This window comes from Fusarium redolens, assembly GCF_020744475.1.
Source record: "Fusarium redolens strain MPI-CAGE-AT-0023 chromosome Unknown BKA55scaffold_2, whole genome shotgun sequence".
In the NCBI taxonomy this organism is placed as follows: Eukaryota; Fungi; Ascomycota; class Sordariomycetes; order Hypocreales; family Nectriaceae; genus Fusarium; species Fusarium redolens.
Window position 1 is genome coordinate 1,073,675 of NW_025763665.1, and position 14,435 is coordinate 1,088,109.

At 47.8% G+C, this 14,435-nt stretch overlaps 6 protein-coding genes across 6 annotated transcripts; 4 read left to right on the forward strand and 2 right to left on the reverse strand.

Annotated features, from left to right (window-relative positions):
- Positions 1-378: 378 nt before the first annotated feature.
- On the forward strand, positions 379-1,473 carry BKA55DRAFT_160296 (uncharacterized protein). Its single transcript, XM_046184977.1, has 2 exons — positions 379-1,333; positions 1,398-1,473. The coding sequence occupies exons 1-2, from the start codon at positions 653-655 to the stop codon at positions 1,410-1,412; spliced, it is 696 nt and encodes a 231-aa protein (XP_046054823.1). The 5' UTR covers positions 379-652; the 3' UTR covers positions 1,413-1,473.
- BKA55DRAFT_589491 (uncharacterized protein) lies at positions 1,474-3,544 on the forward strand (the record flags this gene model as incomplete). The annotated part of the gene is made up of 5 exons (XM_046194942.1): positions 1,474-1,852; positions 1,897-2,078; positions 2,175-2,807; positions 2,886-3,314; positions 3,419-3,544. The coding sequence occupies 5 exons, from the start codon at positions 1,474-1,476 to the stop codon at positions 3,542-3,544; spliced, it is 1,749 nt and encodes a 582-aa protein (XP_046054824.1).
- Positions 3,545-4,022: 478 nt separating this feature from the next.
- Positions 4,023-6,609, reverse strand: BKA55DRAFT_633436 (Alpha/Beta hydrolase protein). Its single transcript, XM_046196977.1, has 4 exons — positions 5,967-6,609; positions 5,553-5,765; positions 4,739-5,501; positions 4,023-4,690 (listed from the first exon to the last, which is right to left on the reverse strand). Exons 1-4 carry the CDS (start codon positions 6,165-6,167, stop codon positions 4,083-4,085), a joined length of 1,785 nt encoding a protein of 594 aa, XP_046054825.1. The 5' UTR covers positions 6,168-6,609; the 3' UTR covers positions 4,023-4,082.
- A 1,893-nt stretch (positions 6,610-8,502) lies between these two features.
- Positions 8,503-10,726, forward strand: BKA55DRAFT_533796 (fungal-specific transcription factor domain-containing protein; the record flags this gene model as incomplete). The annotated part of the gene is made up of 5 exons (XM_046189517.1): positions 8,503-8,540; positions 8,604-8,628; positions 8,685-8,770; positions 8,826-10,100; positions 10,150-10,726. The coding sequence occupies 5 exons, from the start codon at positions 8,503-8,505 to the stop codon at positions 10,724-10,726; spliced, it is 2,001 nt and encodes a 666-aa protein (XP_046054826.1).
- Positions 10,727-10,825: 99 nt separating this feature from the next.
- On the reverse strand, positions 10,826-11,353 carry BKA55DRAFT_684274 (P-loop containing nucleoside triphosphate hydrolase protein; the record flags this gene model as incomplete). The annotated part of the gene is made up of 1 exon (XM_046198619.1): positions 10,826-11,353. The coding sequence occupies one exon, from the start codon at positions 11,351-11,353 to the stop codon at positions 10,826-10,828; it is 528 nt and encodes a 175-aa protein (XP_046054827.1).
- Positions 11,354-12,550: 1,197 nt separating this feature from the next.
- BKA55DRAFT_554020 (Pex12 amino terminal region-domain-containing protein) lies at positions 12,551-13,898 on the forward strand. The gene has a single exon (XM_046191570.1). It carries the CDS (start codon positions 12,741-12,743, stop codon positions 13,842-13,844), a length of 1,104 nt encoding a protein of 367 aa, XP_046054828.1. The 5' UTR covers positions 12,551-12,740; the 3' UTR covers positions 13,845-13,898.
- Positions 13,899-14,435: the final 537 nt, after the last annotated feature.

Sequence of the window (14,435 nt, forward strand, 5' to 3'; positions counted from 1 at the left end):
GTCGATCCTTACGCCGTCGATGAAACAGGCCCTTAAAGGTGGGTGGGTCTTTATCTCCGGGCAGGCACACCACAGTCAACAATAACCTTGGTGATGGCTTCATTACATGTCGCGTGGAAGGAGTTGTCGCTCCGGCCTCGAGACACCAATTCCTGTTCCTGCCCGGCTACAATTAGCAATGTAACTTAGTACGTAGGGCGTCCAATGTTGGTACTTGAGATTCCTCCAGGTGCTACCTACAAATTACATCACCATGGGTAGCTCCCTCCTTTATATTCATCGGGGTGATGGCAGCATTAAGACCAACCTCCAATTCAAATAATGACAAGTGCAGGTGTAATTGCAAGTGCAAGTGCTCTTGTGAAAACAGGAAGGATTCCTAGATTGGACTCTTCATAGGCAAAGTCTTCCTGCCGCAAGATGACCTCAACTTCCATTAGATCTCAATACTTCGTCTTCACTAATAATCATTCTCTCGAGAATGTGTCCACATTTTGCCTGTGACTATTGTCATTTTGGCTTGTAATCGCCTACTCCGACTTTCTTGGTCTTCTTGGTCTCCTGATCGGTAAATGATCAGTCGAATATTCCTTGTCCTATCTTATCCTCCCCATTTGCATTCCATGCAGCGTCAAGTTGTTAACGAGTGATCATGGACCTCGGTGATTCCAGATACAGATCATTCAGCCAAGCTTCACTGCACAGTGCCTATCAAACTCATGAAAGACGGTCCACTACCCCGAGGCTACGGTCTCCATCTCAACCACGACTACCCTTCCAGAGCTTGAACGATACTTCTGCTCTCCTCCGCTCTACCGGACCTCTAGAGAGCATGCTCAAGACGACGACAGAGACCGGAGATCTTGGTATCTACTCCATCAATTCTGCTGTACCTTCAAATACACCTCGACCCCCTCGCACAAGAGTCGGTCATAAAAGGGTGAGGCGGCCAGCTCGCCCTTATTACGATGAAGTTAAGGACGGTCCAATTCGGGACGACCGTAGATCGCTACCCTCGTATCGAGACACGACTTCCGAGATCATTTCGTTATATGGCTCTCCTGGAATTACCCATCCCAGGTCGTTTTCTCCCGCGTCGGAAGGCCAACGAACACACTCTTTGACAACGTGCAGTTCGAGACGGGTCCCTTCATTTAAATCCTCCGGCACCTTTCACAGTCAACAAAGTAATAATGGCTTTCAGCGTCCTCGCTCACCGTTTCCATATCCCACACGTCTGAGGCGACCTGGTGTCCGGCCTTCTTCTCCAGCAGTGACAGATAATGGTCTCATTGATCACCGGAGAATGGTTGAGATTGACAGGTCTTCGCATGTCAGTAACTTCTTCTTCTCTCACGGTCAACCCAGTCTGACGGTTAACAGCGCATGAACTACAGTTCTCACATGCATAGGGGTTATCGCAAGCATCGACGATACCCTCCATTGTCTTTGAGGCCCGAATTCAGTCGATCAATGTCTTCATTACCTCCGCGCTCCTCATCCGCACCTTATTACGGTTCAAGGGCCAATCCGTCAAGAAGACCCAGCGGTGCAAGATATCCGCCATTGAAATTTCCATATTTCCAGTATATGCCAGGCGATCAGAGTGTTCGATCTGCCAGCTTGACGTCCATTGTGGACATGTACCACGGAAGAACCCCAGATGATGCCATGCAACCTCTTCGCTCGCCAAGCTCGTTCTACTACGATTATACCGAAGAGTTCGACAAGGGATTTCCAGGCGAGTTTGAGTATGCGTCCCCAGTTGACTCTCCCCAAGGGCATTCTACTGGCATGTTGAGGAGAGACGACATGGGGGAAACAACTACGACGCCCCCGGCCAGTTTCAAAGGTATAGCTTCTGCTGATGAATTTGATGAAAACTAACAAGTTTAGATCCTTACGGAAATGCAGCTGTACGTGAAAACAAAGAAACTCGGGCATCTTCAGGGCCAATCTATGGCAACTTAAATACCTCCAGGCCTCAACGGCAAGAATTCGATGAACCCGATGTTAATGCTGGTTGCAAGCAAACTCCGATATCTATCAAAAGAAGGCAACAATCTCCAATGCAACCGGTCTGCGAGCAACCGGTGACGGAGAAGCTGGAAGGCAGCCGCTTTTAGCAAAAGCAGCCAGATGCTTACAATGGTGGACTTTCAAGTTTTCCCGAGCCCTACTGTAGCTCAAATATCTCAGCTATGGGGTCTGTAATATGCGACATGGTTACAAAACCTCGAGAGGAGCAGCCTAAGGAAGGCTCTCTAATGACTTCCACTCTAGCCCAGCGTGGATCTCCTGTACTATCCATCGACACTAGCGAAGACGACTGGGTTTGGGGGGGTAGCCAAAAAGAGAAGGAAGCCGGTGAATATGATACCGTTCGGACAAGTCCTCCTCCTGTTCCACCAAAGACGAAAGCTCGATGCCCAGACAAACCTTCGTTACATGTGGGAAACAAAAGGGAAGCTGTGAAACCAAAGCTCCGCGGGGCGCATCATCGCCGGACCCCCACCAATACAAACATTAAGGTCCGGGATAAGAACGATGTGGCACTGCCGAAGCAGGGCGTGCCAAAAGCAACTGGAGGCGATGGGATTCTTTCACCTAATCCAATCTCACCAGCACATCAGCTAAGGGTCACAAACAGCATTCCACAGTTGATGAAGGCTCTGCCACCGTTACCTGATGAAGCACAACACAATTCCAATCTCCCATGTTGGGGTTCATCTGGAAACACCGCAGTCCCTGCACATAAGATGTATGCCAGCAGTCCTGCTAATAATGTTACGCCCCTGGAGTCTAAAGTAGGTGCGGATGAGATGCTTTCAAAGCCAATATCAAGGATCGATGACTTGACAAAACCAGATTATCATCAAACTCAGACCAATGCTTCTCGGTTCAAAGTTCGTCTAAGGTCGTCTCGGTCAGGGCTTCAGAGCAAATGGAGCCTTGAATCTCCGGGCATTCCTGAGAGAAGCTCCAGTAATCCTATCAAGCCAAGACTCAGACTCAAAGTATCTCGAAGCCGAATGAGTAATAAATTCATGGGCCCTGACGGGAAAATTGTACGCAACAGTCCCTTAAAGCAGTACAATTCGCTCTTGGAGCTGAAGAACTTTCCTCACAGAGACGGTTTCACAGATCGATCCAGCTTTAGGGAAGCACTCGAAGAGCAACTCGCTCATCTTGGTATTGATAAGCGACTCTCTAATATTGATGAAGGAACTATCCGAGGACCTTCGCGGCAGCTGTCTGACCAGTTTGATATTCCTTACCCCCCTTCAACTAAGGGTATAGTAACGGCGGAACTAGTGAGTCAACCAAAGTTCGATAGCGGCCTTGGAATATTCGACCGATGGGACTTTGACAAGACACTTTATTCAGGGAAGAACTTCATAAGGGAGAATTTCGACAGGACGCTCTATTCAAAACCCATAAGGAAGAAATCGTCTTTTCTTCGATCCAGGGCTGCGCCGACGAGCATACGAAAAAGGCAAAGGGGCACAGCCAATCTCAGCGATCCGACACCATTACGGTCTGAGATTACCCAGGGTAGCTCTTTTGAAGATTCTATGTTAACACCGAGCGTAATGTTGCCACAGAGAATACGCAACAGAACACGGCGAGTGAAGCGCTGGGCAGTAGAAGCAAAACGGGCAGTCCAAGCTTTAATGAGACGAACACTGAGCCGATCTCAGCATTCGGATTCTGAAGGATAACATGGCGACTTGGCCCCGTGAGAATCGACCAGGGTGAGACTATTCATTACAAACAACTGAAGGTTATAGCGATTATCTCCTGGGTTGGTGAACATATTATCTGGGTATTGTGATGGCACGAAGTGCAATGACATTGTGCTAAGCATTGATACGTTGAGCAACTTGAGACAGAATTAGTACTAGATGCAATATAAGATTACTTGGTGTAAGGCAATCGTAGTGATAAAGGAAATCAACTAGGAGATCACAGTGAGTCGGCAAGGTAAATGTGAGTAGATGTATTATGTATATGACATGGGTATCAAGTATATTCGATAAGAATGCTTTTAAATCGTGATGTAATCAAAGTCGTGAAGATCATTACTGCTTGGTGGAACCACTCATATCTAACCAAACCTCACATCGCTCTCGTTGGCCCTTGTCAACACTTTCCATGGTGTTGTTATTCAACTCAAACACTAGACGTCGCTGGTCATTACCCCAATTCTCCCACCGAGGAGCATCCTCGTCACGGTGAGTGTTGGGGTCGAAGCTACGAACAAAGCTGATCCAGTAGTTCTGAACAATAGGGACCATGGGCGCGTTGTAAGTGCGATAGCTAGGACCAGCTTTGGCAGCTGTCATATCAGGGCCAAAGACTGCGGGCGCATTGGAGACATGGGGGACACCATAGCCATCGGTGGTGAACTCTTCAATCGCAACATTATAGCGATAAGACCAGAGAGTCTTGGGGTCGGCGTGCTCAGCGAAGGCGTTGAGGATGTTGTTTGTAGGGCAGATGAAGGTTGCTTCGCCGTATGCGCGCGAGGCTGATGGGAACCAAGTATCGTGTTTTGCGATCTTGGGCTCTTGTGGGTAGAGGTCGAGAATGGTCTCGGTGTCTTCTGTGGTTAAATAGGGGTATTCATTTTGCATGTAGCGTATGAACTGGGCTGAGCTGCCTGCGTTGACGGCGTAGTTGGATCCCTCTGAATATGAATTAGTAATGTGATGTGAATATGGGTTCAGGTACATACCATTTGTACAAGAGCCAGAGAGTAGTGGCACCTTGACAAAGTTCCCCTCCTCATAGAGCTTCGAAGGCAAGTCTGGAAACATGTCGCCATCAGTAGTAGGTGCCCAATAGAAGTAAGATCGATAAGTGCGGCCGTCGAAAGGAGCCTTTGCGTTATGGGCTTGAAGGTCTGTCGACTTGATTCCACGGAGGCACTTCAATGTATCGTCGGCATCAGCACAGTCTGTCGCGTTGACAACTCGATCAAACTGATACTGTAGATCGTCAGGCTTAGGGAGACCAGGCATAAATGTCGACTCAGCAATGGCACCCGCAAAAAGACCCTCGTCTTTTCCACCATAAGCAACGAGTTGAAGAGCCACAGATCCTGCACCCGCAGATTCACCATGGAGGATAACATGCTCAGGATCACCACCAAACTCCTCGATGTGTTTCTGAATCCAGTTGAGGAGGAATCTCTGATCCATCAGGCCTGCGTTAAGATCGCCATCTTCTTTGATCTCCTTCGAAGCGAGGAACCCAAACATGCCAACACGGTAGTTGAAATTAACAAAGATGATGTTGTTGTTCGAGGCTGAAATGAGCTGTGTGCCATTTACGTAGGGCGATGCGTTCCTAATGTAGCCACCTGATTGGAAGAATACCATGACGGGGAGTTTCGAGTCGGAGGTTGCATTTGCTGGAGTCCATATGTTGACGAATAGACAGTCTTCGTCAATGCGTAAGCTGAGACCGTCGCTGACTCCTGGGCAGTAAGGGGCGTACTGTAGAGAATGAGATATTGTCGATATAAGAGTTGAATAGATTGTATTTACCTCTTGAGCCTTTAGTGTTCCCGCTGTAGAGTCTGGTTCGACAGGTGCCTTCCATCGAAGATCCCCCGTTGGGGCTTTTGCGTAGCGTATACCAAGATACTCATGAATATTGCTCTCGAGGACATTGCCCTCATATTTGGAGTAGCCCAAGTCCACAAAGGGACCTTCTTTCTTCTTTGCAGATTCTTCTTTATCGTCATCTGAGCTTTTTCCCTTGTCTTTGTTATCATCATTGTCATCTGAACCGTTGCTCGGATTATCGCTGGGTTGTGGGGAGGGAGTTTGGTCGGTGTTGTCTTTGGCAGCGCTTTTATCGACATTGTGTTCCTTTGGAGAAACACAGGTTTAGTCGCTCTTCAGATTGTATTTTACAGGCTGCCAAAGACTGTGTTTGAGTGATCAGTTGTAACATACCTTTTTAAGTCCGTAATACAACCCCAGCGTCAAACTCAATATTAGCACTATTAGGAACACAACTGCACCAATTATGAACCATTTTTTCCGACTGGGCTGTTTCTTTTTCGTTGCTTCATCATGAGTGTTATTTGCGTTATTGGGAGTATGTACAGAGTCTTCTTCGGAGGCAGGATCCGACTGTTTTGAAGGGGCTGTCATTATAGTTGAGACTTTGGTCTCTGGTGTTTTGAATGCGGGTGGTTCAATAACCAGGGGAGTTAGACCTCAGGTTATGGCGAGTTGTTTAAGTACGACAGTTTCATAAATATAAGGTCATAAACAGACAAAGAAACGCGAAACAAAGGGAACGGGACTAATGGAGCTGACAATGGGGACCTTTAATACGAAGGAATACCAAGACTCTACTCCGTACGGAGTACTCAGCTAGCTATCGAGTGTTGGCTGACCATGTAAGTTGAAAGAAACCGTTTAGACCCTTGTTTTTTTAGTGTTAGTCGGCCGCCACACCCGTGCATGAGGCTAGAGGTACATTCAATTTGCGGGCGGCTAGGTAGAGATAGAAGTACAGCCAAGAGCCAAGATTTTAGAGTGAATCCGTCTTATGGCCAGGTATGTTGAGACATTATTGGTTGGGTTGGGGGGTTCGAATCTAAGCGAAGGCAGAGTCAGAGTAAGCAACAGTGAATTAACCTTTATGCAGTTGGTAATAAAGATAGGTACTGTCCAGGCTACGGATAAGAAAAACGTGGCAGCCGTCATTGGCCGAATCTCAACGCTACTGTAGGAACCACGATACCCTTGCCTTGTCTTGTCCTGTCCTCGGCCGATATCAAGCATAGCCCATATCGCAGCGGGTCCGAGGTCGAGACTTTGCCCAATTCCACAATTTCCCATCATGCGGAAGAGGCATTCAATGGACCAAGTCGTTCCAGGTTGCGGCGGAGGCGATAGACCTGGGCTCTAGCTACCAACTGATTCTTGGCACTTTGCGGGAATGGCCTTATCATTTCGCAGAGTATTCCTGAATTGGATCAAGGTGTTGATCAAAGGAATGTTAATTATAAGCCTCTCCAGAAATCGGAAACAAACAAAGGCGGTTTTTACGGATGTGTATTTAGGTTACACCCGCTCCCTAGTCTGATACGTCAGATCATCATGAGAAAGGCCAAAGTAGTAGTAGCAGATGCATTATAATTATAAAGTATGGGTGATCACGATCGATATCACTGGCAAATACATAACTCATGGGAGACATCTTACAGCCACCGACTCCGAGTCTAAGCCAGCATGTTTACCCCTGCTTTCAATGCCAAGACTGACCATCTCTTTCAGCCCTTCACTCAAAAGTTCCCTGTCGTCCAAGTCCGTCTCTGTGGCCGTTGGCCGCATGTTCCCCCGCCATCACCGTTCTGTGCCTTCGGAGGTTTCTGTATTAAGCATATTCGTGCTGGTTGCTTCGTGCAGAACAACTGTTTTGTGCTTTGTAATTTCGTGACCCGGTTGGTCTTGTCTTTTGGGTTCATTGCTTTGTTGGCTGATTCGTGCAGTGCATACTCGAGTGTTCAGGTATTGATATTCGACGGGTGGTCCGCTCAGGAGACCTTAAAAGGTTGTCTGAGATATTTAGACGTGATAGCATCACTGCCGATATGACAGCCGCCTGCAGTAAATTGGTAGGATTCTCATCACCAACCTGCAGACATCCCTGCCAGAGGCTACAGCAGCGACTCAACAGGCTGCGTTGACGACGACCGAGCACGGCGAGCATCGGCATGATGAACTTCCATGAGGCTATACATTAAAGATATGCAAAGCACCTGCAGCAATTTTCCGATCAGGCAAAGTAGTGGCTTATGCTTTCAAATCTTCAAGGCTGGCTGCAAGGCACCCGTGAGACCAGGATGCGTATCAAGTACCCCGTGGTCGCTTCAAGATATGCTTCTCACCCTGAACTGACATGCTCCCATTTGCAAGGAGTTCTCCTCAACTGACTGAATTACTGATGCATCGAAATAAGTATGGCTATTACGCAAAAAAGACTCCATAATCCGCTGGAGAATCAAAGTTTAACTTGGGCAATTTCAATAACAGTCATGAAACCCCTACTCTTCAAACGTGCTGGTTATGGACAGGTCAGATAATTATCAGATCATCTTGAGCTACCCTGGACGTTGAGCCAGTGAAACCACAGCGTCTTAAAATCAAGTCACAATCTATCTGAATCATCTCCAAGTAGTCGTATTTTGACTTCTGAATCGAGCATGTTTTCAGTTATATCTTAAGAATAGTATGAGCAATACATGGTGAATGTTTATATACAGGAATGATGAATGCTAAGGTCAAGTGACAAGCCACTAAAAACGGCCAGTGGTAGTAAGCGACTCGCCCTTGGCGTCTAAACGAGCCGTTTCTACCACGCAAACATCCATCTATGGCCACTCCCTGATGATACGACTACTAATTGTCTCAAAAATAGTGATTGACACTCAGAAAACCCATATCTAAGCGCCTGCACATCGACACATCCTTCATCATGGAGGAAACGCCAATGGGCGAGTCCATCAAGATATCGTGAGTAATCCCCTCATCTAAGCCAACTCCACTTTCATGCGCTGACTCGAATGACTACTACAGTTGTGAACGATGTCGTCGCCGCAAGGTGCGATATACATATCTTCAACCCTCATCTGAACTCTAAACTAACTCTTCAACAAGATAAAATGTGATCGAAAACGGCCGTGCTCGCGGTGTATCAAGGCCGGCACGGAATGTATACTCAGCGGTAGCGGAGAGAAGCAACGGTATGACTTCACCTCGCCAGAATCATGAACTATCACCGACTCTAAACTCAACCAGGCCAATATCTAAAGGCTATGTTCAAGCTCTAGAGGGTCAAGTGGCATCTCTTGAGCTATTGCTTCGCAAGCTCGCCGTTGCTGATAGCGCTGAGAGAGATGAGATGTTGTCCGAGATAGCCCTCTCGCCACCAGCCTCCCTCGACATTACACAAAAGTCGCAGATTGACCATGCCAAGTCAAACACTGACCCCAAAGTTGTAGCTGCCCAGGTCCGTTCTGGACAGTTGAGACGGCCTCGATCGAGCCATGCCACTCAGTTCTTTGGCGGCACCAGCGCTTTTCACATCCATCTATCACAAGAGGTCTCATTATCCCCAGATGAGATAACTACTCACCTCGAATCTAATTCCACACCACTCATGATGAACATACCGGAAGTGAGCGCTTCCAGCAGCCCGAGAGACCCGAGCTTTGTATACGCACCTCACGATGAGACTTCCCAGACGTGCATGGCAGCCTACTTCAAGTATCAGTACCAGTTCCATATGCTCATATACAGAGAGTACTTCTTACGAGACTATGATGTTGGTTCAGGTAGATACTACTCAGACGCTCTGCTCTTTGCTATCTGCTCGCTTGGCGCCATGCAGCTCGATGATTCTCGCTCAGTATCCGATATCTTTGCCCACCAGGCCCAGCAACTGATCTACGCAGCTCTCGACAGTCCAGAACTCACCACCTTACAAGCTTTGGCCTTACTGGGATATCGTGAAATTGGTGTAGGTCATACATCAAAAGGCTGGCTCTTTGCTGGTATGGCCTTCCGACTTGCCCATGAGATGGGCCTTCACCTTGACCCAAACAACTGGGACGCTTCGACAGAAGGAACATCAAACCGTGACACGGAGATTCTTAGACGAGTCTACTGGGCTATATTCATTGCCGATAAGCAACTGAGTCTCTACTTTGGAAGACCACCAGCCCTGCACCCCAGCGAATCAGACGTCCGCAACACTATCAGATTGCAATACCCTCCAGACTGGGAGGGTCTGCTGGACACATATATCTGCAAAGGTGCTTCAGCAACAGAATTTGAAGACGGAGTTGCTCTTGTTGGATCCTTCATCTACCAAGCAGAGCTGTGCAAGATCGCCCATCTCATGATCACGGATCTCTTCGAGAATCGTCGAGGTAACGTGGACGCCACCGTAGCTGCAGCCAGGTCGCGGCAAATACACGTGTCGCTCACAAAGTGGCTATCGAGTCTTCCCGGTACTCTGCACTGGAACCAATGGACTGTAGGCGTGGTGCAACCCTCTGTACTTCGTATGCAGTGAGTTGCCCTCCAAGCCGCGTCATCTTTGTATACTGACAAGTCACAGCATGTTGTTCCATACAATCATGATTATTCTTCACCGACCGCCTTCGCATATGTACGAGAAACAGGGCATTGCTGAAAGTGAAGACGTGGAGATCTGCTACGAGTCGTTGCAGGCTATTCTGCGCCTGATGAGAACATATTCACGACACTATAGATTCCGCTCGTTGCCACTGGACTTTGTCCAGACTCTATCCACGGCAGCCGGCACCATCATGATGAAGAGGTTCTTCCAGGGAGCCTCATGGGAAGACTCAGACATTGCACGATCACTTTCGACCGTCATTGACGCAATGGAGGAAGTACAGCACACCTGGCCATGCATGGGTGAGATCAAAGACTATGTCGTACGGGCACGCAATGCACAGGTCGTGATGCCCCCGGAAGATCCCCTCATTGGTCCAGATCTCATGAACGGCCTAGAGCTGGGCCACAATGTTACAGCTGAGCTCATGGCTCAATGGGGCGAGGAGTTAGGTACACTTGTGACGGATGAGTTTTTGAGTATGCAGCTTCAAGGTTCAGAACAAGGCGTGATGGCGCCGTTTGACTTCAACCAACCGCCTTTAGGGCCCCAGTAGGGACGGCTTGTAAATACTTAGAGGTAGAGCAAGATGTAACAGCTGCAAAGCCGGTAAAGTATATAGAAGTCCTTCAACAACAAAATCAACATAAATTGTTTAGGTATGCAAAATAATGCACAAACCTTCCGGAGCTTGGATTATAGAAGACCTAGCTATTGATAGTGTGAGATTGAAGCCTGCTACATGAACTGTCTTCTCCTGAGGGAGCCTGTAAGCGCGCTCGATTACCTGCTGCAGTGTCCCAGGTGTCCGAAATGGCTCGGTGATGATAACATAGGTGGCCCTGGCAAGGTTGAGACTAAGACCGCCAGCTCCTGGACTGAGCAGAAGGACCTCTGGCCTACCAGTAGGTAGGTTGAATGTGAACTGGACCCAAGACCGGTTTTCCAAATCCACGGTGCCATTGTACTCAGCAAGAGGAATTTTGAACTTATCGTCTGTCTTGCTGCACTGCTTCATACCTTGCTTAATGATATCGAGGAAGAGCACAAACTCAGAAACAATTACGATATTTTCATCGGGCCATAACTCGCGAATGGATTTAACCTTTGCAAGAATGGCCTCTACCCGAGGGGAGAAGATCGGGGTATCCTCTGCCTCCAGGAAAGGAAACCATTTCTCCATGAATTTCGGGTGAGAGTGGCCAAAATCTCCTCCATTTCGGCGTCTGACGCGAGCGCTTCTTTTTGCGAGCTTTGGCCTGGTAGAACTCGTTTGCCTGTTCGAAGATGTTACGCTTTACTCACCCATCGCCCTTCTCCAGTACGTTATCCAAAATGCCTCCTGATCACTCTTGCTAACATAAATCATAGTCGCCGTCCGATGCCTGTACGCAACAGCCTGCAGCCTGATGAGGGAGCCTCGTTTGAACAACATGAATCACGCCGGTGGTCAACGGTGGGTTAAAGGAGGAAAGGTTAAAGACTTAGCTGCTAAGGCTAGTATTTGTGTGGCCTGATCAAGGCAACAATTACATCATTAAGGCAGCAGAACTTTACACTGATTTCTGACTTAATGCTGGCCTATTATAGAGATCTCTCTGTTTATATTATTGATGCTAATGTTGCGTCTAAAAAACGATATTATTGTGCTATCCTGATTGTGGAGCCGTTGGCCTTACTATATGTGTTGCTAGATTGGCATTACTGATCTATTGATATATTATTAATAACTTGTTAAAGTCGAGATCTTAGTAACCCCTTCTGTAGTTGAAAGTAAGATTAAGAAGAATGTCTAATAACTATCAAGTAAGTGAGAACTTGAGCACAGTCCGTTGCTATACATGGCAGCTTCGAGAAGGAGAGCCCGCTTGCACAGAGTATAAGGATGAAAACCTTTTGCAAATGTCCCAACGTGAAGGACACAATGCCAAAATAACTAATCTAAAGACCTACTAAGTTATACTAAGTTTACCTAAATCTTTTTATTACTTAGGATATAGATCCTAAGTCTTCTTGCCTCCCCTAGAATGGTCCCTCCACCGTTTATCCTCCATTTTGCATTCTCCCTATCTCAAATGACCACGGCCGCGGATAGCTTCATTTAAGGAGAAGACGATAATTCCTTCATATCTTACTGCCCGCATCATGCACAAGATGACTCTTATCAGGTACTATTCAGGATCCTGATATAAGAGAATCGACTACAACGCGACGGCACATGGACTTGGTGATCGATTAGTGCCAACGTAACTTAAGTTGGATGTGTGCATTTCCTAAAGAGGAAATCTTTACTCACATGGAAAGAACGCGGGGAGGTGCTTACCGAAGACCGATATGCTAGCGCCTCAGCTTAACCTTGTCCCGACCGAGGTTCGTTCTGCTTAAACTCCAACCGCCAATTTAATCTTGTTTCTATCTTCACCAACTTATCTATCCTGTCTCTACCAACCTCGACTTTGGTCTTCATTCGTTTCGCCTTCTTATTGTCCCAATCATCAGACCACATCGGTCCTCCCATCCATAACAACCCGCGCATGCGCATGCGCTCTCTCTGCCGATCATAAAACATCATGTCCTCCTCTTCAGCATCAGCATCAGCATCATCATCACCATATCCCTTTGCCACCGCCCCCGACATCATCCGCTCTCACCAAAAGGATGCATACTTCACCGGCCATCTTACACAGATCCTCAGCGACCTGCATCGTCGCCTTCGCGGTGCCCGTCTCACCCACGCCTGCGCACCCGAGATCCAGACCCTCGCAACACTCGCCTACTTTGCTCTCACTACAATCCCCGGCAATCGAACTCTAGGCGAGGAGTACTGCGATCTTGTGCAGATAGATGCGCGCGATGGTCAACTTCCTGCTATTGGTCGTCGCGCAGGCTATGTAGCTGCCAGCATTCTCCTCCCCTATATTGCGGCCCGGATTCTCCCCGGACTACGGGCCCGGCTGCGCAAGCTTTTGCAACGCCGATTAGAAAGCCTTCGCAAACGAGATGACGGTTCGGCGACAGGACGCGAGGCGCGCATGTGGTCTTATCTAGACCAACACCTGGGTTCTTTTACATCAGGCGCTCCTTTCAAGGCTGTTATTCTAGCCCTTTTCTACTTCAGTGGTACCTATTACCAGCTGTCCAAGAGACTTCTTTCCCTGCGATACGTATTCACACGTACCGTTCCTGATACACCCGATCGTGCAGGATACGAACTTCTAGGTGTACTGCTGGCCGTTCAGCTTGCGGTTCAGGGCTATACCCATATTCGATCTACAATTACCGAGTCAGCAGCTCGCGAACGCGCTGCTTTTGGGGCTTCTGATGATATTTCTTTAAACCATGATGGAGCTTACAACGGCGATAACAATCTGTTACTATCCACAAGTGCTTCAAGCTCCAAGGCTAAAGTCGACATCTTCGCTGCCACACACACCCCAGCAGCAGCTGTACCGCGTGTTCAATTAACTGATGACAAGGCCATGGGCTACATCAAGGGCGGGCAGCAAAGAAAGTGCACACTGTGCTTGGAGGAGATGAGAGATCCCTCAGCAACACAATGCGGCCATGTCTTCTGCTGGGAGTGTATAGGAGATTGGGTGAGAGAGAAGCCCGAGTGCCCATTGTGTCGTCGCGAAGCAATGGCCCAACATATTTTACCACTGCGTGTAATGTAACTTATTTATATTTGATTTGCAAAGATATCCAATTCAGATGAACAAATATTAATATGCTCAATCACATCCTCAATGCGAGGTGTTAAAAACAAAACAAAGAGATACCGAGGCTCAGCGCCCATGGGTATCATCAGAGCAGCTCATGCCGCTATAAAAAACGCTCCAATCCTTTCGTGGTATCCATTCCAGTCCATTCCAGTCCGTCCGATGCACCAACCGCCCATTATCTGCCATTCGGTTTCCTAAAGCATAGTCTTGAAAGAATAAACCTCGACACCAAGAAAAATGGTCCAACCTTGCATCGAGCAAGAGATGTCCGTCCGCTCCCTTGTATACATACTATACACAATTACTGATAGAGACCCAGGGGCCCCAATACTCGCAACCGTCAGATACACACCTGACGAGCTAGCTGAACCCCTCCGATCCCACCTGTCCCCGAAAACTTGTACACAAATTGAAAGCTTGATCATAAAGGTATCGTGGAAAAAAATGTTGTTTCAATGCATCATCCTCATAAACTCCTTTAATCCCATGTCCGGTGTCTGTCCGATTTTTCGGCATGATCTTCCGATGTTGTTCTTTTTGTTG

What these genes read in the sequence shown, in the direction of transcription:
- BKA55DRAFT_633436 (XM_046196977.1), bottom strand. Translation starts at nt 6,167, where the DNA reads ATGACAGCCCCTTCAAAACAGTCGGATCCTGCCTCCGAAGAAGACTCT. An exon ending in TGTATTACGGACTTAAAAAG is followed by an intron (nt 5,766 to 5,966) that starts GTATGTTACAAC and finishes AACAAAGACAAG; the next exon opens with GGAAAAAGCTCAGATGACGA. An exon ending in GAACACTAAAGGCTCAAGAG is followed by an intron (nt 5,502 to 5,552) that starts GTAAATACAATC and finishes CATTCTCTACAG; the next exon opens with TACGCCCCTTACTGCCCAGG.
- BKA55DRAFT_554020 (XM_046191570.1), top strand. Translation starts at nt 12,741, where the DNA reads ATGTCCTCCTCTTCAGCATCAGCATCAGCATCATCATCACCATATCCC.
- BKA55DRAFT_160296 (XM_046184977.1), top strand. Translation starts at nt 653, where the DNA reads ATGGACCTCGGTGATTCCAGATACAGATCATTCAGCCAAGCTTCACTG.